Here is a 27,993-nt window from a genome sequence, read left to right as displayed (position 1 = left end):
TTGAAAAAACAGAAAAGAAAAAAAAGTGGGGCATTGCCATGAAAAAAAAATCAATCTAATCTACATATACATCCTTCTGATGTTAGCGAATGGGATATCGTATTTTCCTCCCCTCTTTTTATTTTGAATTTAGTTTTTTTAAAATGAATTCTAGATACTTAATTGCTGAGTTTTGAAAGTAGGCCAACTCCAGAAGGGAGTTGCTGTAGCCTTTGAAAACTTTCTAAATTGGAACAATATTGGTCTTTTACTCCATTTCTTCAAAGTAAATATTTTATTTAACTGCTTATGTAAGCTTCAACAGTTTCTTTGTACAAAACAGCCTTTGTTTTCAATATTCCTTGTGAATTAGATTTTGCAATATTGGAAAGATCGGTGAGTGTGTGTGGGAATTTGAACATTTATGTTTTCTAAAAAAGTAGAATATAAAAGGGACAGTCAGACACTAAAGCAGGTACAGTTCCTTAAAAAAGAGAGGCTGAATCCATAAAATAAACTCCCTCTTTGGGGAAACTACTAGGTTGAAAATAATCTTTATTTTTATCTCTTTCTTGCAAGTACAACACAAGAGCACACAATAGATACAAACTCAAAGTAAACCGCACCAAACTTGATTGCAGGAAATACGACTTCAGCAATAGAGTGGTCAATGCCTGGAATATTCTACCCGACTCTGTAGTTTCTTCCCCAAACCCCAAAAACTTTAACCTTAGACTGTCTACTATTGACCTCACCCCTTTCCTAAGAGGTCTGTAGGGGGCGTGCATAAGCGCACCAACGTGCCTACCGTCCCTGTCCTATTGTTTCTCTTATTCTTCTTTTATTTTTCTTATATGTACCCATTTCATGTATTCACAACTATGTATACACTTATACTTATTATCTTGTAAACAATTGGCAAATCAAATAAATAAATAAATAAAATAAAATAAGTAGTTTATGGGTTTCAAAGCCTTACAGTGGGAAGAAGGGAAATGTGGTGCAGGCAAAATATGTCCGGTTCAGATCCAAACTCCAATATTTTCTCTCACAAGAGCACTCATAAAATGGTTTGGATCAAGACAATATACAGATTGATTGTTATCTAAAGGCAACAGAGAGGTATGTAATGCCAAAGACAGTGTTGCATTGTTTGCTCCTTTTGCATTCTTGAGTGAATTACCTTCTAATGCTAACATGTGAGGCTTCTGACCTTATAAGTAAAGAAAACAATTTCAGAGGTATGAAAGAATGGAGGACAAGGCAGATAGTTTTGGTCATCTTTGCTATCTTTTATTCTTTATTCTTTATTTTTGTTTATTATTATTTTTAAATGTTCTTTACTTATGAGCCATCCAGGGTCATTGGGAGTTAGGTGCTAAACAAACACAAAAAAACAAACAATTTTTGCCAGCACCAGCCTCCTAAAAGCTTTTGAAATATATTGTATCATGATTAATATTGTTTTAATTTGATAGGCACCTGTTCCAAAACAATGACACTAAAATGCTGAGATATGAATACATACTCTATTCTTGGGTATTTGTGATGGAGAGTTGCACTCAAATATGTAAGAGGTTCCAAATAGATATTTTTGGTATGGCATTCATATTTAGCTGTAGTGTTTTATTCTCTGGTTCTGGTCTCAATGTCAAAATAACCATCTTGATTTTGAAGTTATGTTATTATTGTCATTTAATTGCATTTGATGTTATTATACGTTTTGATTGTGTTACTTTATATGCAGAATGCCGCTCAGAAAGAAATTTTTGTAGAGCAATTTATCATCCAAATTCAGCACAAATCTATCTAGATTTTCTCAAATAATACCTAAGGATTCAGTGAGATCTATTGCCAACAATATATTTGTAGATTCAATAAATAAATTTAATAGCATAATATGACAAATTTTCAAAAAAATAGTTTTTATTTAATTAATTTGCTTAGGGCATATTTTTCCATTTTCAGGCTTGCTAATGAAGAAACAAAAAAAGGGGTTACCATAAAAATATTATGTGCAAAATCTTTTTCATATAGTAAATTATATCATATATAATTTATAAAGTTCAAGAAAAAAAATGGCTTCATTTAAAGGGAACACAACAATGCATTACATTCTTAATAGAACTGGGAGATAAATTAACATTTATTTTCTATACGAATGGGAAAGTATTTCATTAAATTAAATAGGGAATGTGTTTTTGTTCCAGGGGACAGCAAAATCAGCTTTTTGATTCAGAAAAGATGCCCAAACCCATGTTGGGGAAAAAAAATCTATTAAAAGAGGTACAAAGGAAGAAACACACAAGGCAATTCTGTGAAATTTGTGGAAGGAACCTTGTGATGTGTGTGTAGAGGTAATATTCAATTTTGCTATAGTGCAGCAGAATAAATAATTCCCTCAACACTGTCCAACTATTTACAGAGTCTGCACTACTATTACTATTAATCTTCTCATCACTCCTTATCACCCATCCCCTCCCACTTGTGACTGTATGACTGTAACTTTGTCACTTGTATCCTTACGATTTATATTGACTGTTTCCTAGAATGATTTGACTGCTTATTGTACCCTATGACTTAAGTGTTGTACCTTATGATTCTTGACTCTTGATGAATGTATCTTTTATGTATACTGAAAACATTTGCACCAAGACAAATTCATAGCGTGTCCAATCACACTTGACCAATAAAAGAATTCTAATTCTATTACATATGATAAGTTAAAAACTCTGGTGGACCAACTAGGCAAAATCCATAATGCTCAATTATACAGCAAAATAACTTCAGACTGGCTACCACAAAGACAAATAGCTAGGACCATCATTTGCTGTCATATGTTTTATTACAAATGTAATAGTTTGTAAACATACATGCATTTGGAGACCACCAGGTTAGAGAATGGAACAAACATAAAATGATTTGTTCTTAAGGCTATGAACTATGGAACTACTCTACAAATAATGTGTGTCTTAATTCATGACTATTTTACGTCAGAAATCCTGCTGGTGTCAGTATATCTACAGACACCTTTCAAAACAGTCGTTCTGTGCCTGGGCATGCCCCTTTCTCTAGAAAATAGTACACATGAATTCTCAAATGTGTCAGTCAGCTTAAAATGATTGGGAACCCCAGTGACAAATGAATGTTTTAATATATTCTGAAGAATAATATTGAATCCTGTGGCTGCCAAAATGCCTGCAGATACTTCTATAATTTCCACAACTCCATGACTCGATTGTGACCAGTTTATAGCAGCCTAAAGTTTTAGCTTGTCTACTTCTATGCTTAGGCCTCTGAGCTCAATGGGATTGATCCACTATTGAGTATAGTAGGGTCTCTTTTGTTGGCAACGATTTTGAACCATGATTTCAACAAGTTAAGCTACTAAAAGACCACTAGGAAATTTAAGATTAAAAAAATACTTGTATAAAATTATTTTTATTTAAATAATTGTTTATGTCACCTCACTCGTAAATTGTGAGTTTATAGGCTGGAGGTTAAAAAAAAGTTAGGAAAAAAGAGTAGCAACTCTCTTTGATATATTCCATATGTCATGAAAATGTCATAGATGGTGACCAGTACCTTGAATTGTATTGGCATACTATGACGAGTTCATCATGCAACATTCTGCAACATTCTGAACCTGCTATAACATACAAGTGGACTTCAGGGGAATACAACTTCCAAGTGGTCTTCAGGGGAAGCTCCAGATACAGGGTTTCACAGTTATCTGCATGTGAATAGCTGATGTTCATCCCAATCCAGGAACAGGAGGATTTCTATGAAGTCATGTTGAGTCTTTCTTGGCTCAAAGGAAGCTTTCCTTTTAAATGCTGAAGGATTTAAGTAGAAATTCTGTCTCACTGTATCTATGAATAAATTAACACTGAACTTTGTGGGATTTACTTGACAAGTACAGAGTTGCATAGCTTATTTTTCTTCCTAATTAAGTCTGAAGTCCTAAAGTTGACACAAGCCAGGCAATATCATGCACTCTACTACATCATGACAAATTGTTTTTTGAATGGCACAGGTTTCAAAGAAGCACTCTGTTTCAGTATGAAGAAATCTGCTGTTCAGAGAGAAATGAGAGTATGTGAAAATTTTGGGAGTATTTCTGAATTGCATTTATGCTGAACAGGGGGAGGGGAGGGAGTTGGTGAAATACTGCACATTGCTTGCATGAAAGCAATGGATCTATATTACTTGATATTCTAGCTACTCAGTGATTATGTTTGTGCTAGAAGAAAAAAGGAAAAAAATGTTATTTTTGTTTTATTGATTCTTGAAGTATCTTGTAGACATTCACAGTCATTCTTTAACTCCGATCTGTTTTTTTTTAATTTCCAGACCAATAAATCACTACTTTAATTGGTATATTTGATAAAGATCTTTTAAGTGATAGATTTTATTAAGTGAATTAAACACCCTGATTTGTCTTCTTATATGATATTCAAGCAGAAAAGTCCAGGGGGATTGCAGCCATGATTGCATGACTGAAACCTGCTCTTTTGAAAACATATTTTACGGTCACTGTAGCCATAACTCTCTGCACCCTTTCCTTAGACACCCTTACAAGTTGCCTTCTATGTCATGTTATAAATTCCATCCACAGCTGAGAAGAAATATTATAATTTGCAATATGCTAATGATGAATCAATTCTTCAAAGTATAAACAAAATAAAGCAGATCTTCAAATATTATTAAAAGGGAGCATATTTTCAAATGTTAAAAGCACCTCTAAGCTGCTAATATACCATAGAAATGTTTAATGTAGACCAGAAAGTGAAGAAATTTGCAACACACTCTAAACCATAATCTGATTGGTTTTTAACTTAATACCATATGCAAATTTGACCTTTGTGGTTTGTATAATATAATTTGTAATTCAATACAGTGTGGGAGTAGAGGTTCATGGTTTATCCAGCAAGCTATGGTTAAAGACCATAGTTTTATCATTTGTAAATCTAGCCATTCCAACAAGTTATAAACATGAAAATTATAGTTGAGTTTTGTTTTCAAAATCTGGCACTGAACCTGGCCATTGGCCACTTAATAAATAAATTCATGACTGAGTTGGGATCTTCTTCTTCTTGTGCCATTTCTGTCATCAGAAGTTGGTGATCATATTGGCGATCCTATTTTTATCAACAGCCGCTCAAAATAGTGCTGTTCAGTTTTGTCCAAACCAGTCCCTTAGATTTTGAAGCCATGATGTGTGGATGCACATATATATTTTATTTACTTTATTTATCACTCTGCTGCCAAAACCTCACATGCATCTACCTTCTAATATGAGACATGCTGAGTCTCTGGAAGATAATTCTAATTACAACTTTGCTTGGAGCATAAAAATCATATGTGGCATTTTTGTCATAATGCAAGCATGAATTCCCTTTCCCTTTTCAGCACCAGCCTAATGCTTCTGAAAATTTATAAAGAATTAAATATAATTACAATTATCAGATTTTCTTCTCTAGTATTCAGTCAATAAATATACAGTGCTTTTAATATGGCAGATCTATTTGGTGTTAATACTAGCTAATTGGCAAACTTAGAAAGAATTTATCTTTGGATCATCCTATTGTATGCAATTCTTTTCACATTGGAAATTTTGTACCTGGGGCCTTAAAGGAGTAAGGTCATATCAATATATGTTTATTTATTTGGAATGGTTTTAAATACTTATTTGGATACAAGGTATTAAGGGGAAGGATAAAAAGGAAAATATTAAACCAGTCAATTTGTTACATTCTTGAATAGGAAAAAATACTGAATTGCAAGACAAGGGAGTATCAAAGGCCAGTCTAACTTCCTCTGAAATCAATACAAGTGCTGCATTGATTCCTCTAATGGAAATTAAGATTGGCCCCAAATCATTAAAAACATTCTGAAAAGCAAGGAGATAAAGTTCGTTAAAACTGGCTGCAATATTAATTAGACAAAGCAAGGATGATGGACATAGGCATTTCCTATAAGACACATGCACCTTTAGCCATATGATTCACACCCATTAATAAATGCAAAATAAAGCTGATAAGAATGTTAATATTATTAGCATTAAAAGAAAATACTTTTAATACTATATTTTCTCTATAGCCCTAATATTCTTCTTGTATTAGAGTATGTTATGTCTTCCCTCTGTAAGTACATAATTTTTTTTTTATGTTTTAACCATGGCTGTGATAAAATATCTTAATAAATTTAATGATTGGAATTATGGAGAAATTTAATAAAGAATTTTCTAAAGACTCAGATGAGTTTTAAACAGTAAATAGCAATGCTTATAATAAATATTATTTATCTCAATTACAGTACATAAGCACCTAGATATTTAAATGTAAGGAGCTAGTCTTCTGAAGTGAATAAACATTTGTCCATGGACAAGGTGTACATATTTATCAAAATTCTGATATAGAGAACTTTGAAAAATAACAAAGCCAACAATAGTAATATATTGGTCTCCTTCACATACTATTTTATTATTTTTCCTCCATTTTTTCAGTTCTATATTCCAGAGCAGGGAATTATTATTTATTTTATTTATATCCCACCTATATATATAAATAGTTCAAGGCAGTGAACGTATCCACTAGCGCAACTATTTTCCCCACAACAACATCCTGTGAGAATTGGGAGAATGATTGGACCAAAGTTACCCAGTTGGCTTTCATGGCTCAGGCGAGATTTTATGTCTCTCTTTCCAGCCTGATACCTTAACCAAGGGGTCTTCAAACTTGTCAGCTTTAAGACTTGTGGACTTCAACTCCCAGAATTCCTCCTCCAGTTATGTTAGCTCAGGAATTCTGGGAGTTGAAATCCACAACTCTTAAACTTGCCAAGTTTGAAGACCCTTGCCATATACCATTAGATCAAACTGGCTCACAGTCATCACAATAATATCAATTAATTATGTGCACAGAGAGCAAGAACTCTTTTTTTAACCTTGTTAAATTTGCTTTGTTTATTTGCTTTCCTTTTATTAACATATGTGTAATTGTGTGTGCGTATACAAAAATACAATAGATACCTTACTATTCACCTCAAGCCTGAAATCTTTAATATACCAAAATATTTCTATCTAATTCGCTGCAGAGTTGTTGTTTTTTCTCTCTTTAATATTATTCTCAGTTCTGGATGAAAATGCTAAATAATCTTATTATGCTTGTAATACTGATCATGCTAAATTGTAGTTAATATTGATATTGGGAAATTAGGTCAGTTAAGGTTGGTTCACCCTAAGGACGAGGACATAAGCTATTGATTTCAACGGATCTGAGCTGATCTCTAGTTCTTGATACCTTCATCATACATAAATAAAATTCATTCATAATTTGGGGTTTCCGGTTTGTCGGCTTCGCGAGCGGCAGGGATTTGCGAAGCTGCACGATCCCTGCCGCGCTAGCCGTTTTTGGGGCTCCGACCCAGACGGGTACGGAGCTAGGCTGCCCTGCAGGGGCAGCTGAAGGTGGGGATCCGGAGAAGGGTTTGGGGTGTTGCAGACCCCCTCCCCAGCCAGCAGAACCCCTTTTCCCAGGACGGTGCAGCGGCAGTCCGTAATGGCCGCCACAAAGAAGCTGGCAGCCGGGTAAGAATGCGCAGGAGGAAGTGGAGAAAGTGCTTGAGAGGAGAAAGTCTTTCTTGGTTCCTAGGACTCTAAGACATATTTAACAAAATTCCTGAAAAGTATGACTTTCTGAATGATACCTTCGAGAAGAGGAAAAAGCGGCAGTTTAATGGTGCTGAAAGGATAGCTTACCCTCTTTTTTACGGAATAAAAAGTGAACATTAAGAAACCTATTTTTTTAGGTGAAAACTGGCTCTAAGCGGTGAGTGGGAAAAGAGAGGACTAAAAAAAAATATTTGTATGCTAAGACCTTGTTGGAGGAGATGCCTAAGGATTGAAAGACTAAAATATATTGCAATAAGATTTTAAGAAACAGATTTGGACTTTCTTTTCTTTAATTGATACTACCCCAGGAGGAGAGTGGGAACTCTGTCTTGGTTTGGACTGACTGAGAACTTTGGGATTGTCTTATTTTTCCTTTGGAATATTCTGGCTGTTGTAAGAGAAAAGAAAAGAAAAGATTTATAATGGCTTCTTCTATCGAGGAACTGAGAAAAGATTATGAGCAAGCAAAACAAAATGGTAAAGCTGGTTTGAAAGAAGCCTTCCTTTTTTAGAAATGGCGCTTATTAATTATCAACAAACATTGCAACAGATGAAGACAGCAGAAGAAGAACAAAGAGAGGAAGCCATCTTTAATAAATCTCAGAACTCGACCAAGAGGGAAGGAAGAGGAAAAAGAAGGGAAATAAAGGACTTAAGATTTAAAAAAACATTTAAGAAAGGGAAAAACAAGGTGCAAAATCAATATAAGGATGGTAAACAAAAGGGAAGAGGAATACGACAGAGAAGGGAAGCCAGTAAGGCAGAGGCTAGAAGAAGGGGGGGCTAGAAAGGTTTGTTGGGGGAAGAAAGAAAGGGAAAAGGTGGAGAAAAGCTACAAAGTTTTGAAATTAAATGAGAAAAAAGAAATTTTTTTAGGGATAAAGGATAAGTATAATTTATTCAAAAAGATTTTGCAAGGTACATAAGATGATATTGTAGTATTGTATCAGAAATAGAAAATTTAAATGGCTTGAGAGTTGATAAGAGATTAAAATGTTGGAATGTTAATAATGATTGGTTTGAAAATATAATATGAGGGAGATTTAGAATATTAAACTTTAATTAAAGAGTTTATTAAGATTATGGTATTGATGTTATTATAAAACTTTCATTATAGTATTTTGTTTTTAATATTTAAATCTATTGCTTAACTATGTATTTAATTGTTTTAGATGTATTATTCAGTTAGAATGTACCAAGCAAAATCGGATTGGGTAGTTTAAAGATTAATTTGATTAATTTAGTGGGTAGATAGAAAGGCATCATACTCTGATTAGTGATTTCAGGAGAAATTTCTTTCTTTTTAAAAGGAATGAGACAAAAGATATAAATATAATGACTCAAATTAAGATGATTAATTAAGATAGAATCAAGAAGAGTGAAATATGTGGAGAAGTTAATATAGAAGACTTAGAATGGTAAATAAAATAAGTAATGATATGTAAGATGAGCCTGAATATAATTGAAGTCCATGAAAAGAGAGATACCTGGGTCCAAGTTACTTTCCAAAAAGATCTTTTTTATGTTTTGTGTGTTGTGTGATTATGTTGTTTTTTTTTGGGGGAAATTAATATAACCTTGTAGAAATATAGAATGAGAATAATGGTAACTAAGTCAGAAAGAAGTAGATGAAATAATAATAATAAAATTGAATAAGAGTGAAGAGAAATAAAGGGAAATTGGATAAGAGGTTTTTGTATGTTTATATGGAAATGGTTTAAAATAGAATTATAGTTTATCTGACTTGTTAAATTTATAATGGAAAAAGGTTTAAACATGTAATGGATAATGATGACTTGTGTGTTTTGAAAATCAATAAAACTTGTTTAAAAAAAAAAAAAAGCCTGAAATCTTTAATATACCAAAATATTTCTATCTAATTCGCTGCAGAGTTGTTGTTTTTTCTCTCTTTAATATTATTCTCAGTTCTGGATGAAAATGCTAAATAATCTTATTATGCTTGTAATACTGATCATGCTAAATTGTAGTTAATATTGATATTGGGAAATTAGGTCAGTTAAGGTTGGTTCACCCTAAGGACGAGGACATAAGCTATTGATTTCAAGGGATCTGAGCTGATCTCTAGTTCTTGATACCTTCATCATACATAAATAAAAATTCATTCATAATTGCCCTGAACATTTTCCCGCATCGCAGCAAATCCATACCAGGAGCACGAGAGGGCAAGAGTGTGCACCAAGAAAAGCATGGATTCGGGGTCCCCTAGAGGCAGCCCGACCAGTTTCAGCGATCCCCTTCTTTACCTTCCCACAAGAGACCAGGAGCCCCTCGGCCTAGACCCTCAGAGTCAGTGGCTTTTCAGCCATTCTCCCATGGCCTTTCTCCCACCCCCATGTACCGTGGGAACACGTGGCGGGAATTCCCGGAGAGGTTGCTCCTTTGCTCCCAAGCACTTCGGCATCAGACCTCCTGAAGGCTACAGCAGTTGCTTTGGGGGTGGGGAGGAGGGTAATTTGCTGCCTGGAAGGCCATCCCTGTGTCGCCCTCATGCGGAACAGGAAGGAAGGGCACGGCTAGACAGGCTTTGGGGAGTTGTGTTTGGAAGCCCAGAAACCTCAAAGGTGGAGGGCAGTAGGTCAGCGGCAATCTTGGTATAAAAGAGCCCCTTCCAACGGGGTTAAGAGCTTAATTAACCTCTGGCTCTTATTCTTTTCCATTTGTGGTAAAACCATAAGCACTCAAACTGAACTGAAAGCTCTAAAAAAGTTGAGCATACTGAAATATTTCTCTGTACTTGTGGTAAAAATAAAGCCACTTTAAGCTGTGCTGAATTGGCTGATAAAGATATAGGGACATCTTTGTAGTTTTCTTAGCAATATTACAGTAGTGAAGAAGTGTTATTCTCTCTCTCTCTGTCATCATTATCTACCTATCCAATCTATGTGGCTGTCCATCTGAACAAGTGACTGATGGTAAAGAGAATAAAAATAAAAATAATTATAAACATTACAGCAATTGGCAGCACGCTGGCTGAGCGAACGTAACCCAAATCACTAGCACAAGTAGAAATTGCTTTCTTTCAACTAATTTTTAAAAGTTGCTGAATTATATAGCTGTGGGAAGTCTTCTGAGTGCTATCCAGATTTGTTTGGTCAAACTTTCACCAAAGTTAGCCAAAAGTTAGCTGAAGTTAGCTACTAATGGCATAATTTTAAATTTTAATTAAAACTGTGATGATCCAATAAGTAATGGGCAATACTAAAAACTTATAATCAACAGTTAAAAAAATGGGAAGAGAGGAAGAATCCCTTACTCTGTCTTGCCCAAAAACGTAACGTATATGGTTATGTCCAGCATACTTCACAAACAGCAGAATCACATATTAGGAAGGATCTTGGCAAATTAGAGCATGTCTAGAGCAGAATAAGCAAGATGATAAGAGAAAAACTATGGAGAGACATCAAGACATACGAGGTATGTTTAGTCCAGAAGACTGCAAAAGACCTCAGATGAGCTTAAATGGCTTAAAGATAGAACAAGAATTAGTAGGTTAAATTTCAAGGAAGCAAGTTGGGAAAAAATCCTAATAGTATGAACTCTGGAAAAGTGGATCAGACTCCAGGGGAGATAGTGGAGTTTCCTTCACTGGAGGGGTTTAAACAGATGTTGGAAGGGCATCTTTTCTGAGTAATGGGACAGTAGACATCTGCTCTTAAATATAAGCATTGGATCTTAGAGATTATCTAACCAAATTCAATCTAACCAGGGAATTTGGTTAGGTAATCTCTTAGATCCAATGCTTATATTTAATAATTATATCTCTCTACAATTCTCAGGGTTCCCAGTCCCAGAATTTTTATCAGACTGGAATAACGCACTGTGCAGCTATCTTTTGTTAGGCGCTTATTGCAGTTTACAGAAGGCAACGTGCCATCTTCTTTTTGGTGTGCTGTTAAGATTAAGATCAGTCCCTTTAAATCTGTGATATGGGTGTTTCCATATTTGCTGAACTACCACCAGTTATTAAAACAGCTACTAACTATAGTAGTAGTTGCACCAAAGAGCATTATTTTACTCTACATGTATTGTCGTCTTAATTAAAGTCATGTTTAGAAAGAGTTACTTCAAAATACTGTTCAATCTGAAGAATTTCAGGCCAATTCTATATTATTATTATTTTTGGTCACTCAGATGTTGGGCCAGGCTGACACACACATTTCTTTTCAGCTATAAAGCTCCCAATTTATTTCACAACAATATTCAGTTAGCTTAAATAATAAATCTGAGATATCTGAAGCACCTGTATGCCCTGCTATTAATACAACTTGTTAGAAAACAACTCCTACGTCCCTCGGGGATATGTTCATCTGCAAGCAATGTCCTTTACTTGGCAGCTGTAATACTTAGATTTAGAGGTTACAAGTGGTTTCCCTTAAAGCTCAGTTGATAATATTCAGGGATGATGACTATAAAGTAGAAAATAACCAGATGGGTAGGAAAAGTGTGTTCTATTTTTAGGGCTAGGTTCAGCTTTTAGTTTACTTAGTAATGACTAGATCCATCTGGAAGCAATGGAATAAATTACAGTAGAGAACTTCAATATGAAAACTTTGCACCAGTTCAGAATCAGTGCCAGATGCTTGATTGGACAATGTTAGTTGTTTTGGGGAACTTATTTTCTGATGCATTGAAACCAATGCAATTACAATGAGATGTAATTCAATTGGCAAGGAAGTACAGTTCTACCATCAGGAAAATGAGTTGGTCCTCACATGTTGCCAGCTGTGCCGATACCTAATCCTTGATTTATTTTCTAAAGCATGTTTAACTGATTACATCATGCTGATTACATGCCAAATTAATGCATATTTTATAAGTTTGGTGTAGGAGAAAAGGTACAAAGCTAGAAAGGTTCCAGTTTTTTCCCCATGCAAATCAAAGAAAGTGTGTAAACTATGAGCTGTAAACTTTAAGTGCTTTTCAAACTTGGCAGCTTTAAGATGTATGGACTTCAACATGCTGGCTGAGGAATTCTAGCAGTTGAAGTTCACACAATTTAAAGTTACCAGGTTTAAAAATATATGGCTTTAACCAAATAGGCTGCAACACAATGCTTCTGGTGTTCTAATGGTTCTTTTTTTGAGGCACTACTTTGGAAGATGGGTGGATTTAAGAAATGTCAGTAGTATTGATTTGCTGCCTGATTTGCCTCTTCGAAAGTAATGAATTGAAGAATATTTTTTTTCTCTTTTTTTCCCTCTGTAGTCTTTAGCTAGGTCTGGCCATTTTCTTCTTCTTCTTTTCTCTTGCCTTGTCCTCTTTCTTGTTCACAATAAATATCTTGTTCAGTTCTGAGAGCATTAACAAATTCCTTTCCAAAGAATATTTATGCTGAGGAAGATAATTACCCATAGGGTTTTGTATAGTTTTTATTAATAAAGTTATACCCATAGTCATGTGATTAAAATTCTGGTGCTTGGCAACTGACATGAATTTACAATAGATGCAGCATTTGGGTTTCATGTGGTCAGCATCTGTAACCTTCTCAGCCAATCTTCCAACAATCGAAATCAATGGGGGAAGCCAGATTCACTTAATAATTGCATAATTAACAACTGCAGTAATTTGCTTAACCCAAGGTAAAAATATAATAAAATAAGGCACAACTCACTTAATAACCAGAGTTTAGCAACAGAAATTCTGGTTGTAATTGTGATCATATGATGGGGACTATATATATAGTCTATATCAGGGGTCCCCAACCACCGGTCCGCGGACCGGTACCGGGCCGCGGAACAAGTCCTACCGGGCCGCTGGTTGCTGGGCGCCGCCATCTTTTTTTGCTGAAAAAGTGCTTCCGGTGAGCTTTTCCGGTAGAAAGCTCACCGGAAGCACTTTTTCAGCAAAAAAGATGGCGCCAGCGCTCGGTGAGCTTTTCCGGGTAGAAAGCCATTTCTACCGGAAAAGCTCACTGGAGAAAGAGCGCCGCCATCTTTGATGAAAAGTGCTTCCGGTGAGGTCACCGGAAGCACTTTTTCATCAAAAAAAGATGGCGGCGCCCAGCTGATGCCAGTACTGGGCCGCGGCGCCCAGCTGATGCCAGTACTGGGCCGCGGCATAAAAAAGGTTGGGGATCACTGGTCTATATAATCCCCAACCTTTCCAGCTTGGTGGTTGTGTGTGTGTACACATGAAGCTCCAAGCTACTTCATGCCCTCTGCTCATGTGAGTAAAGTTTCTTGCATGCACACTTGCCCATCTCTCCTTCAGCCTGGTTTCGAATAGGCCATAACCTGGTAGTGAGCTGTGGCCCAGGGGTTAGGGACCCCTGTATTATAAGATTGTTACTCTGTCACCTTTTAGCATCTTTTATGTAAGCTAAAGAAGCTCACCCACATTATTCCCCCCCCCCCCAAACTTTTCACAATCTTGGTAGCCTTTCTTTGGACTTGTTTTGTCTGACATGCCTTTTCAACTGAGGTAACCAGAACGGACACAGTACCATGTTGCAAGTGAAGTCTGATCAGGTCAGATATATATCTTGCCTCTGAAATTGTAATGTACGGAGAGATTAAATTACATTACAAAGTCTTACTTAGGCAACATTATGACTTTTCATGCTTGGAAGGATAACTCTATATCATAATCTGCCCTACTGAACTTACTTTAGAGATCAAGGCATTTCCTTGGCAATCAAGGATATTTATTACACATTAAGACAAATATGATTACTTCTAGTTTTAATGGGTATAATTGCATCGATTTGGTTGTGATTAAAAAATTTGGTGAGACAGTATATCAATATAGCCTTCTGTGTTCTTGAAATCGGAGTTTCTTTGTGACTGATCGTAGGATCACAAGTAACACAAATACGTTTCTAAAGTGTGCTTTAATGTCTTTATGTTGATAAGGAAATAATAATCTGGCTTTGCTCCAGAACATGTGATGATTCAGGTTATGGTTCCTTGCCAATGTTCTGTCAAAAGTAACTTCCTACTCCTCTCCCAGGAATGATTTGACCTCTTCAGAAGTCATTTATTGCCAGCGTAAAGGTGGGTGTACAAAGTTTGATAAGAACCTAGCCTGTGGTCGTAATTCTGATCACAAATATGTTCCACATATTGACTTTACAGCTTTTTCTCCAAAATAAAAATCAATATGTCATTCTGGTTGTAAATCTCTTGCAATTCTTTTTTCCCCAGAGTGTGTCTTAATTAAAATTGTGGTCCCTTCCCACTCTATCTGGAATATTTTCAGACAGAAGGCAGGCATCTGCCCCCTGGATCATGCCTAGCCGTAGTTGGGCTTTGACAAAAGTACACCACCCAAATTCACACGCATTCCGAGTTGCTCTCCTTCCAAATTCTTCCCCAAAAACCCATTTTCAGTTATTTCTTCAATGATATCACTGCTGTGAAGCCACAAAGCCCTCTCAAAATTAGACATCCTTATTTATTAATAGAAGCATTTATTATGTAACAGCCATCTTAGAACAGTGGATTTTGTGATCTAGACAGTAGTATCTTCTATTTATAATCCTCCTGTACTTTCTTGCTATTTTTTTCTATACTGTAACAAAATATGGCAAGAAACCACATACCATTAAGGAGGCACAGAGAAATTGAAGACTAATATTGCTAAGAGTCCTTCATTAGAAGCATCCCTGTTATTTTTAACTACTAAAAAGATTTATTGGCTTGAATAGTTTGGCAGAAAGAAATAAAACATGGTAAGGGAATAGAAATATAAAATCCAGCTGTTAAAATAAAAACAGTTTCCATCTTGGGTAAGGTACTATTTTATGCCTTAAATTGGTCCAGTTACATATATCTTGCTATAGGGATTGACTCCCTGTGTATACATTTTGAAGGCTGCGACATGGCTATGATGCAAAATAGGTAATGTATCATATATCAGACATGGCCAGATTCATGCAGGGCCAAAAAAGAGGGGAATATAGAGGAAACTTTGGATTTACATTACAAAACTATCATTTTTAGCCTTTGGAAATCAAAAAAAGAGAAATGCAGGTAGACCTGTCTGTACCCCTATTCTAAAACTCTCAGAAGTGATGGGAAAAAGCATTTATTCATTAACCTGTAGTCTCAGCATTGATTCATGGGACTGAAAAGCAGAGATTCACATTGCTGATGGAGGCAGATGCCTGTGCTCATTCAAAAAAACAATGTTTTGTGTTGTTGAACATTTCTGCTGCTTAATGTATGGATGCTGCACCATAGCACATTGCACATTGGATTTCTAAATGTGGCAACACATTTCACTAGGTGGCAACACATTTCACTTCCAACATGGTTGAGAAGCCACAGTATGGTATGCTGCCCTCCAGGCAAATGAGATCCAATGGTGGGCTCCGAGCAACACACAAGATTGACATTAATTATTAGCTTGAGGCATGAACAAAATCCAAGGAGCAGAAAGATGTCCCCATGTTCACAAGCATGTGGACAATCTAACACGAGATTAGGCTGATTGACCCATAATAGCTAGTGGGCACCTCTACCCAAAGTCGATCTGAATGCTCAAACTGGGTGCATCTCACCCTTCAGAGAATGACATTTTCCTTGTACAATAATTAGACTGTTCCCATATTTCATTTTTTTACTTTAAAATTGGGATATTTATTTGGAATATTTATTTCAAAAGAATCAGCAAACTGTTGGAATACTTTCACCAAATTCAACTGCCTGGATTTTAATTGATCATTTAAAAAATTGATTTGGAGTTTTTTTCATGACTGTTTTGTGTTTGAACGTACATATATGGAAACACACCCACACCTACAATGATCTGTAAATTGTTATAAATTTATAACTTCAGTTGAAGCATTAACAAGAGGCTTAACATTTCAAAACAAAAATTACAAACTTGATCTGAGTAACATCATTGCTTCTTATTTTTTTGCTCTTCTCAATGGTTATAACATTTCATTTTGAACAACAGAAATCTGATTAATATGTAAATATCTAATTTTAGGGTGGAACAATCAGAATTTGGAGGGGGGGAAAAGAAAGACACTAATATTTTCCCCTTCTCTCTATCTCCATTTTCTCCAAATTATCTTATTAACTTCTTGCTCCCTGAAACATGTAAGAAGTTTCTCATAGGAGTGAAAGGCCAGCAAGGAACTAATAAACAACTTTGTCAGCATGCTTCCTGTGCTGTTTGTCTCTTCTCTGCACAGTACTAAAAGGAGTTTTAAAATACATGCAGTCTAACTTTATACAACTATGATCTATTTTCTCAAACACAACAGGGTTCTGGCATTAGAAAATTATTAAGTAGATTTAAGCAATGTCCATTCAGTACACATAGAAGGAAAAGGTAGCTTTAAATTTTTTTAAAGCTTTTTTGACACTTTTAAAAAGACATTAAGGTTTTGAGCCAGTCAGTCCAAAGCCCATATTTTGAAATTTCAAGAAGGTATCTTTAAATGTTTTATTTTGCTCTTGATACTAAACAAAAATGTAGGATTTCTGACAGCTATCTGATTTATCTTTAACTAAAGAGAGTTGTTTTTGCATTTTCAAGAAGTGGATTCCACTGAAGTGAATTTGGAACCATTTGCACATCAGTATTTTAAAATACTTTCTTGCCTGGAGAAAAGATGATCAGGTTAACAGTTGTGGCTTTTTTTGAACCCAACTTTTGTTTATCCCCAGCAGATTTGAAACAACATTGTACGCATTGTAAAATATTCCATGCCCAGCATAATTTCATGTATACAGACTGGCCCTGCTTCACTGGATCAATGTTTGCATGATGATTTACCAGAAATAATATTTTCCTATTTTCTATTCAAGACATACTCCTGAATTCAGCTGAATCCTTTTATCTGATTACGTTTTTTAAAAAGCCATTCCTTTGCTGTAAAACTGCCATTCTACAGGTGAGCGAAATGACTTGTGTGCCCTACCTATATCATCCTTGTTTAAATACATGATTCAAGTCAATAAAGGATCAATGTATTGCTTTGTTGCAAATGGACGTCCAAGTAGTTAGAATGACTAAAACAAAAGATTTTTCACTTGAGAACTTAGCAGCAGAGCCATATTTCAGGTAAAAAGAATACAGTAGGATTTCTCATATTACACACAATAATATAGCTAAAAGAGATGTTTATGATTAGAAGAATAAATGTTTTTCTAGGAAAGTAGTATCATATATTGATTATAAAGTTCAAATAGCAATATAAGATTTTTTTATAGCAAAGCTATTGATGTGGATAGCCACTATCCAGGATGCCAGCACAGATGTTAATTCCCATCATTGTTTAATTTGAGAGGGCAGGCATTGAATCTGGGACCTACTACCAATGTTTATTCTCACTATTTTTCTGGCTTTTTCCTGCTTTTATGCCTTCCAATTCCTGCATAGATGATAGGTAGGAAGACAAGCAGCTTTAAGATCAAATCAATGGACAAATATAATAGTTCTGACTCATTTGTTTAAAACTGGGTTTTTGATCAGCTGAAGTTGGTGACTGCTAAATCAACTGCTTCAAAATATTTGTCAAAAATATGGTCAGACGAAGCCCTTCAAGCTTGAGCTATCAAGACCCATCAGTTGGAGCATCCTTTATAGTAGCCTTAATCTACTCAATGGGGCAATTAGATTCTGCATTATGAGAAATTCTATTTAAAGGAGAGTATTTTTCTCCCATATCCTGTGATTTATGAGAAAGTACTGCCTCCTAGAATGAAGGAGACTTGTTTTTTTTAGCAATTCATAAGTTGAAAAGCACAGCTATCTGTGGGCAATTTGTTGCAACTCTGACAGGATGTTTTATTTCATATCAGCCTGCTGGAGCATCTCACTTGTGTGGCAAAAACAAATGTGTTACCAAACCAACTCTGCATTTTATCAACTTCAGTACATGCATTTCCCAAGAAGACATTTTAAACATTTTATTCCTCTAGGGTTCAAGGACTTGGCATTATACCATTTTAACCTGCTTTTAATGGCCATCTTATTTTTTGTATGAAAGTTTGCTTTTAGTCTATTTTGTTGTTGGTTGATTTAAGCATGAACACCTCGGAAACCGTTTTCCGATAAATGCATAGAAAGAAATGACAATGCTTGGATTCAATAACTAAATACATACTGAAACTTTCTTGGCATCTATTAGGAAACCAAGCTATCTTTTAGACTTCTCTTTGCCCTGGACCAGGCTGCCAATATCCTGTGCTAAACAAAAGAACCCAAACAAGAGCAGTCCACAGAGTTTTCCAGTTAGTAGTTCTTTTCTAGAGGAAAAAATAGGGAATTGTAGCACAAGAATTGCTGAACCTTCCAGCACCACCAGTTATATGTTTAATAATACTTGTTGGACCTCATTCTTCATAGCTGTTCTGTTGCAGGTAGCTAACATTGGTGTTCAGAATTATATTGCTATAGACCCGCAACATTCCATCCAATCCTTAGGTTCCCATTTAGAACTATTTTACCCATTTTGAAAGCGATGTAAGCTACCGCTAATTACCAGATTTATCCAGTACTGCATGCATTGTAGGAAATAGTATTTTCTTTTAAGGTATTACTGATCTTTCTTGACTACTTAAAAGAAATTCTCAGATATTTTTCTTAACCAAATGGGGGAATTGGTGTTTTAAAATCAATTCAAAGAAAATCATGAATGCAGAGGAACTGCATTTTTAAAAACATGTTGCTTAAACATTATTTATAGGCATCTGGTAATGATAGGCATTTGGAAATTATAATGAATTCCTGACTTTTAATTTTAAGTGGCAAATTCATTCTCTTCATAAGGTGGGCTAATCTGAAAAGCCAGAGAGATGGAAACATGTGGCTGATACATTGATCATAGTCATCCTGACAGTTTCAGTGCTCTGAGCTGTAGGTCTTTAGCTACTAGAGAACCACATTCACATGAAGGGATAATATTTGGAATATAATACACCAGTATTTTTTTTTATAGATGACTGGATAGCAGAATTATTGGCAACTGGTTCCTGGAGTTACCCATGGCACCTGGCTGCTGATTAAGAACATATTAACTTCTATCATTTTTGATTCTGATGATATCCATGGGGAATATAAGAAAAGCACAACAGTTCCTCCTATGGAGTCGGTAGCAACTTTTTTCTCTATTAGGAAAATGCAAAGACTACAAATATGGGGGTAATATATTCATTAGTCATTGTAGAAAAAAAATACTACTGGAATTATTGTTCCATTCCCATCTTTATCTGTTGTTCTTGGTCTGTGAAATAAGATTTAAATGAAGGAGGAAATGTGAGAGACAAGTAAAAATGGATAAAAATAAGACTAAACCAAGCATCCAAGTGGGACTAACATTTTATGCAAATATATGGCATTTCATAAATAACTGTTCTCCAAAGGAAAAATGGAATGAGATACAGGTGAGTTTTATATAGACTTACTGTTATAGCCTTGATCAGAATTCCATCCTTTGCTTTGGGGCAGATTTTGTTTTCATGTCATGTATTTAGAATGGAGATGGCTTTAAACATCTTATCACTAACCCTCTCTGATGTGTATCTTTCAACTTGGGGGATTTTAATATTTTCCTAGGAATACTTTCCTAGTATTTTTTTAAACAAACTTTTTAAACAAACTTTTTCAATCTAGCTGTACATGTTTATAAGATCATTAGGACCAACCATTATAAGATCATTAAGACCATTTTAACAGAATTGCATTGTGCAACTAAACCTTTATATGCACATTTTCATAATGACACATAATTCCATTTCCATAGAAAGGTATCCCTTCTTCTTAGTAAGTTACCTTCAAGTTCCATTCTCCAACAAAGTGGAAGGCCATAAACAATCTTCTCTCAATTTGCCATCATGAACTTTGAATAGTCCCCACTTTCAAGTTGACATAAGTATTATGGTGTATTATAAAATACATTTAAGATCAAAGTTTAGGGAAGATGTTCCATCAACTGTAAATCAATGAGAATTTGGCTATTGTGGATTTGCTACATAAATGTCCGAAGGATACAAACACAAGGAGAGACAGAGTTTCCTAGCAAATCAAAAGTGCTTTATTTTATAAAGCTTTATTCATATCTAGAGTGTATTTTTAGAGATAGGTGATACAATGTAAAACTTCCTCACCTCTCCAAACAGTTTAACAGATAATGAATGGCAAAGACAATTACAGACAGAAAAGGGTGCTGAACTTATTTGATTAAACACATATGGTAATTGGCCATAATGGAATTGTAATTCTTTAATGTAACATGTTCTCCCAGAAATATTCTTGTAGTCTCATTAAACTTAGAAGCCACTGTATATTGTAAGAAATATAACATTCATACAAAATTGATCAGGAGTTTTCCATGGATGAGAGAAGGAATAAAAAACTGAAGCCAGTTATCAACTTAATACAGAAAAATACAGAGTTCTACACATACATTACAGTACTATTAACATCACCAGGAGGATAACATAATGGTACAATTTAGAACCAATCCGATTCTAGAAGGAGACATCTTGAAACAGGTATACTGGGATCATAAGAAAAACCTAGGTATGCCTAATGTACAGAGTAGCATTCCTAGCATATTCTGTTATCCAAATATATCTCACTCCTGTCTTCTAATAATTGTGCTACATTGAATAAATGTTAAAAGTAATAGGAAGCCTGGCTCATATATTTTCACTGTTGCTAAAAGAAACTATGCTAGGGTCTACCATTCATTAGATCTACTGTAGAGCATATTACTCAAGTTTTAAATTTCAGATTCCTTTTCAGAATTGTTTATTAAACTTAAAAATACACAGAATCGAATCAGAGTGATATATTCACTTATAAATAACCTATCTGGTGAAATAAAATGTTCTATCAATAACCTATCTGGTAAAATAAAATTTTCTATCAATTATGTAATTTATAATAAATGTATCAACATATGGATTCCCAACATGGTTGAGTATTAATCAACAAAATGTTTTAAAAGAACTGTGTTAAGAGTCCCAAGAAATTATGAACTTCAAATCCAGTAACCTTTGTAACTTGAATCTAACTATTAAAAGGGTAGTGTGATTTGCAATGAGCTGTTTGATAGTAATGATATATTAAAATATGCTAGCTTAAGTTTCTATATAAGGTATGTTACAACAGCAAAAATTATTCTCTTTAATTGAACAAACTAAAAGCTCATTTTTGTATAAAATCAACATGTGACAATTTGTAAATACTAACATGTGAAACCAACATAATTCACAATAAATGGGCCCATAAGACAAAGAGAAATAAATAGCAGACACCATTACAAATGGAATTGGTTGCTCTATCATGGATAGACACGGCTCTCAATAAATCAGAATGCAGAAGCTTGAATTAAACACACTCATATTTTTCCATATTGTATTCAGAATAGGAAAGCTTGCAATTTATTGACTCATTATACATCTCTAACATAATTGAAGGTTGCACTTAAATTTGGATGGATATTGCCAGTGTCAGTTCCAAGATTAGAACTACAGTGGCCACTATTGGATGGGGTAATTTATTGGTTGAATCCACCCAAATATTAAGTCATAAAATATGCTTTACAAACATCAAGTGGGTTCATAAAGTCAAACAATCACATTTTGTTTGGTATAACACATAAACCAAGTTTTTGCAATCAAACAAAGGGAATATTAAAGCTATTTATCTGGAGTCTGCTTAGATCCAAAGAAATTATTCTAACCATGCTGTTGCACAAACATACTCCCTGTGAGCAGCTCTTTAAAACAGCCATGCATTTTCCTGGGATCCAATGGTAGATACAAAATGATGCTACTTTCATTCTCCAAAGTACTTTTGCTAATGATTTCTAAATTATGGAGGACATATTGTCCATTCTATTTACAGGTAATTATTGTTTAAAGAACATCAAAACTTATTGAACTTATTTGAACTTGAACTTATTCAAAACTAAATAAACACTGGGAATTTTAGGAAAAAATTGAAATATTAAATGGGAATCTGCAGTCATGAATGATGAAGTTTGATGAAGAAACTGGGACAGGAGAATAAAGGTGAGAATAGAAAAACTATCAATAGTAATAGGCACTTTGCACACTGAGTTATTTTGGGAGTGTCTAGTTAATAGTATCGCCAAAGCAGTGCTATTGCAATTTGCAACCATGACATTTTCAGACTAAGTCTTCTGACATTCCATATGATATTCTGAGGATGGAGACTTCATTAAACAAGAAACTGGGTTGAAAATTAAATGAAACAGTATTCAATTAGCAAAGCAATGGTTTAACCATTTTGGAATTTACCTGATGGATGATCCATAGTATTAAACCATTAATTGGTTCAATCACACCTGGACATCTGCAATAAATTATTAGGAAAATGGAGCTCAATCAAGGACAATAGAATTCCTGGAATAGGTTAACCAAACTGAGCAGTGCAAAAGGAAAAAAAGGCTACCTTTCTTTGTGATAACAATAGGACAGAAGATAAGAATTCCATTACAGATGGCAGTCAGAGTGAAAAACAACTGAAACTTGGAAGAAATTAGAAATTAGGGTTAAGTGCCCTGGTTATAAAATGACAAAGCAATATAATACATCAATATACCCAAATGTTTAAAAGAGAGAGAGGTTGTGGCAAAGTTAAAATATAAGCTCCCAAGAAACAATAGGAACTATTGAGAATGCCATGCATTCAAAGAGGAGCAATATCCATATTTGTAGATTATTTACATATTTAAACCTTTTTAAAAAGTTTTGCTACTTATGAAGAACATTGTTTTATCTTATTGATAAAAGGAGACATCCAACTACAGAACTGGGGATAAGTATAATAATTAACCAGTCAGGTAGAAATAGCCTGGAGAAATGATGACTATTACAAATGAAGCAGAATGAACACTCTTCTTTTAGGGGAATGATGCTCTCACAAAACCTATCCTGCCTTTAAAAAAATATAGCAGAAAAATAATCAAGGTGGGGGTGGGGATGAAAACTGAAAGACATACCGTGTTTGTCATACAGAAAAGAAACAAAATGAAGGTAACATTTGGAAATATGAACATGCATGTTCCCCAAGAACTGCATCACACTTTATGTGCCATGTTAGGAGATAGACTAGTAATGTGTGTGGAGTTGAAATCCAGATGGGCATTCAGAATTTTTAAAGGATGAAATGGATATCTTAAACCCTGCAGATTACCCTTGAAATTGCAAAATTAGACAAAAAATGCAATAAAATAAAAAGATCCAATACCTTTGGCTCCACTTTTTGCATATTGGCCTTAAGGAAATGTGCAGATCTTATTTTCGTATATTAATTTAAGAGGAAATGCAAAAAGGAACTAGTACTGGGAGCATTTGTCATTTAGAGAACTACATCTATCACTTTAATCTGTACTGAAGCTCAAAGCAGCATATATGCCCATAATGTCAGGGAGCCTTATTTGAAGAGCCTAGGATTGTATAGAACAGGGATCCCCAAACTTGGCAACCTTAAAGACTTGTGGAATTCAAGTCCACAAGTCTTTAAGTCACCAAGTTTGGAGACCTCTGACATAGAATAACATAAGTGAGAAAATACAATCTGTAATGCAATAAAATTAGTTACATTTATTAATAATCCTGAAAAGTCACCCATGGTAGTAGCATTTATGGTGACTGTCCATCCAATTACATTACATATCCAATTGAACCAGTAGAACTTCATATAAGAATAGAGGTACCACTTCATTTAGTGGCCATGTATCAACTGGGACATAGTTGGTCTATAAAACACTAAACAATATCTTCCCTGTGGAAATTTGGAGTTCATTTATAAAGAATAAAAAGTTTAAAGGCATGAATGTTATAAAAACAAACTGGAGCCCAAGCAATATGTTCAAAGGAGTTTCTAAAATAGGTGTGATATTTAGGAATAATATATATGCGTCCTCTATCCCTTCAAATCAATTATTAACCACTATTCATTTTACCCTAACTCAAAACTTTTGCCATGTTATCTAAAACCAAAGGACACGATTTTGAGTATCATGTTCATGAATAGATTATTAAAACCTAAAACAGCACTTATATTCTGAAACACCAAATAAAATTAAAATTGTTAAGGAAAGGCATATACTATTCAGATGTGCCACAGCTGACATATATTAAAATATGAAATTAGCAACAGCGTTAGGCAACAAAAACCAACCAATTGTAGACATTTATAACTATATAAAAGGAAAAGAACAACACAGGCTGTGTGGAGCAAATATAAACAATGCCTCTTTTCTCATGCAGTAACTGATAGTTTATATGGCTTGTTGCGAAGTACCCGAGCAGTGAAATGAGACAGCAGCATTTTTGTTGGTATTTTAAAGGAAAAAAATTCTTTTTTGCCTAAATATACCATGTATCCTAGAGTAGTTGAATGTTATCTACACTGGCCGGTCCCAGTGATCTCCACAGGATCAGCCAGGGATCTCTTCCAGTGTCTTTACAGATTCTAACAAGATAATTCAATGCCTTTAGCATATATATATTATGTATATTAATACTAGGTTCCCCTCAGTTCTAATTAGCTCAATTAATAAAATTCCCATTGGAATTGGTCTTAAAAGCCTGCGTAATTTGCTTTTGCATGAACACACAAACACATATCTAGCTTTGAAATGTCCTCAACTCTTTTCTGGACTAAATATGAGGCATCAGGAGGAAGAATAGGATTAGTTATTTTAAAAGTTATTTTATTAATTTTTAAGCATTATTATGGAAAAAAAAGAAAACCTATTGAGAGATATTTTAAAAAGGTAATAAAACCTTTCTAAAAAATAACCCACAGCTTTTAATAGAGATGATATTGCTCTTGACCACATAAGACTTGCAAGACCAGTTATTATTTTATCAGAATTTTTCTAGTTAACATAATATGTCTTGAATTTGTAGCTGTACTGTCATTATATTAATAGAGAAGGCAATCCGGCACTCCAGGAATAAAATTATAAATTGCAGGGTGTGATTTCTTCTTAAAAATTGCCTATGAATGTCTACTTAAACAAAGAATTTTAAAAGGCACATTGTTTTTGCACATTGCATACATACAGAATATAATTTGAACTTCTCTAATTCTGTCCTTTTCAAAACCTCCAAAAATAAAACAAGCAGATTGTAGGGAATAGCAGAGTTTTAGGCAATCATTTAAACAATATAATTTAGATAGATAGATAGATAGAGAGAGAGAGAGAGAGAGAGAGAGAAAGCTAAATTAATATAATTAAAATAGCACTTAAAAAAAAGATTCTATCACAAGGGTGAATAAAATATCTGCTCTGATACATTACTGCATGTTACAGTTCAAGAAATTACTTTATCTGTACTGCAAAGTAACTTTACATGTAAACTTCAGATTCTCTAACCAACTCAAGAGCATCCCTGTTTTCCTTTCAATGTAAACAATAAAATATAGGGCTTAGAAAAGAATATTTTAATAAAATATTTTAAAAACAGCACATGTAAGCATTTGATGTCTTCTTTTGATCTCTTACAGATGAGCAAACCTTTCTACACCTTTGTTCATGTGGGAAAAATGCCATTATTATCCCTAACATTTTTTCTAAAAAGCTATTTGATTTTCTTTATACTATACTCAGTTTCTATATGATAAACATACAATGCAAAATCTCCATGTTACAAGACAATTAAACAGTCTATATTTCGCCTACCCTGATCCTCAAAATGAGTCTTCCCTTGGCAAGTACACAGAATTATTATGGCATCAGAATTTAATAAAACAAGAGCCAAACTTCTGTGTTGCTGGAAGACTCTTTCCTGTCTCAATGGGCTTACTTAGTAATATAGGTTAAAAAAAACTGCCAAGAGGAAAAGCTTCCAGCAAATGGGGGTTATTCTTAAGGAGTGCAAACATGCAGGTTTGTTAAGTGTAACATTCACAATAAGAGTCATAATTACCACCAATATTATCTTGCATCTTTCAGTTCAAATTTTAAACTGATCCACAGTTTACAGTTCTGATTCCAATATTGTAGGTCCCAACATGCACATAGATTTTCCTTCCCTTTCCACAATATCCTTTTTCCCCATTCATCCCATTTCAGCTAATATCCAAAGAGAGATGTTGCAATGCACATTGAGTAGGAGCTATCTATTTTAGTTATTATTAGTTAATTTATATCCATTTTTGCACACTCACACACACATACAATCTCACACACACACACACACACACACACACGTCAGAAATAGCTAAAACTATGCTGGGCATAATCAGGCAGCTGTAAAAGCAAATATTTCACCCCAATAAGTCATCTTTGCCAGCAGATGTAAATGGGTAGGGCGGGGTACGGGCTGCCTTTTGCAAGAGAGAACGAGTTCCTTTTAAAAGAAGCTTTCTTAAAGACCCCTTACACACTTGTAGCAATTTGCTGCTTCTTCCAGACTTTATACTGTCCAAAAGAGCATTTAGGTTACGTTAAGATGTTGGCAATAAAGTCCAAGAATCGTTTTGAATACTGTTCAGGATTAACTGTTGAAATCTCTGCACCAGCCTGTAAAACCAGAAGATGATGATGAGACACAAATTAAATTTAAAAGTTTAGGGCATCTTACATCTGTATTTCCCAATCTGGTGTTGTTCATTTATGCTCAGCTATTCCAATTCCCAAATTAGGATAGGAGAAGATTGTCTAAATATACATTCCTTTATGCCCGGAGGCTCCATGATCTGTCCAATTTTATTTTTCAGTCTATTTCAGTCTATTTTTTTAAAAAAAATTGAAAAACTAGCATGTATCTCAAATATACTCTTTATTTCAAAGAACGTTTTTAATGCTATTAACCTTAAGACATTCATTGAAAATAAAGATAATAAGGAATAGCAAATAGCAGATTTGTTAGGAAGGGTGTTTATCTAGGGGAGAGGAAAGGAAGGAGGGGAGGGAAGGAAGGGGAGAAGAAAGGAAATGAAAGGAGGAGGCTGAGCTAGAATCTTCTCAGATACTTTTATTAGGTAAAATACCAGAGAAATTGAAGGAAGCAAACATTCATTCAAGATCTATTTATTCCAATCTTTTATCTTATTCTAATGTAATTGCACTTTTATGTGAATAAAGTGCTGTCATATAATAAAGCATACCCATTTAGAGTACACAGAATTTTAAAAGTATGATTTGGTACTGGGATATAAAAAGTATATGGTGCCCTGAAGAGGGCAGGATGAAAATAGTATCATAAACTATGTGGGGATTTAAATTACTTTTTTTTAACCTTTTAATAAAACCCAGACCTCCAGACTCCCCACATAGATCCTAGCCCACCCTTTGAGAAAAGTTTGAAAGTAGTCTTCAATGTGTTTTTCAAAAGTTGGGGTGATTCTTGAACCAATGAAAACTGCCTTCT

General features: G+C 34.6%; 1 protein-coding gene and 1 long non-coding RNA gene across 2 annotated transcripts in view; one reads left to right on the top strand and one right to left on the bottom strand.

Annotated features, from left to right (window-relative positions):
• Positions 1 to 357: 357 nt before the first annotated feature.
• LOC148128839 (uncharacterized) lies at positions 358 to 4,329 on the top strand. Its single transcript, XR_015745930.1, has 3 exons — positions 358 to 454; positions 937 to 1,101; positions 2,190 to 4,329. It is a non-coding gene; the product is annotated as an uncharacterized LOC148128839 (long non-coding RNA).
• Positions 4,330 to 20,643: 16,314 nt separating this feature from the next.
• The window catches only part of PIP4K2A (phosphatidylinositol-5-phosphate 4-kinase type 2 alpha), a 77,874-nt gene continuing 70,524 nt past the window's right edge, over positions 20,644 to 27,993 (bottom strand). Inside the window, exon 10 of the mRNA XM_087947064.1 lies at positions 20,644 to 27,143. Coding sequence (XP_087803190.1) covers positions 27,063 to 27,143 — 81 coding nt within the window. The 3' untranslated portion in view covers positions 20,644 to 27,062. The remainder of the gene's footprint in view (positions 27,144 to 27,993) is intronic.

The sequence above is a fragment of the Notechis scutatus genome, chromosome Z, assembly GCF_049901735.1.
Source record: "Notechis scutatus isolate UNSWTSFEM ecotype Mainland chromosome Z, rNotScu1.2, whole genome shotgun sequence".
NCBI classification, from domain to species: Eukaryota; Metazoa; Chordata; class Lepidosauria; order Squamata; family Elapidae; genus Notechis; species Notechis scutatus.
The sequence above is the reverse complement of the archived record's forward strand: the minus strand, read 5'-3'. Positions and strand labels throughout refer to the sequence as shown.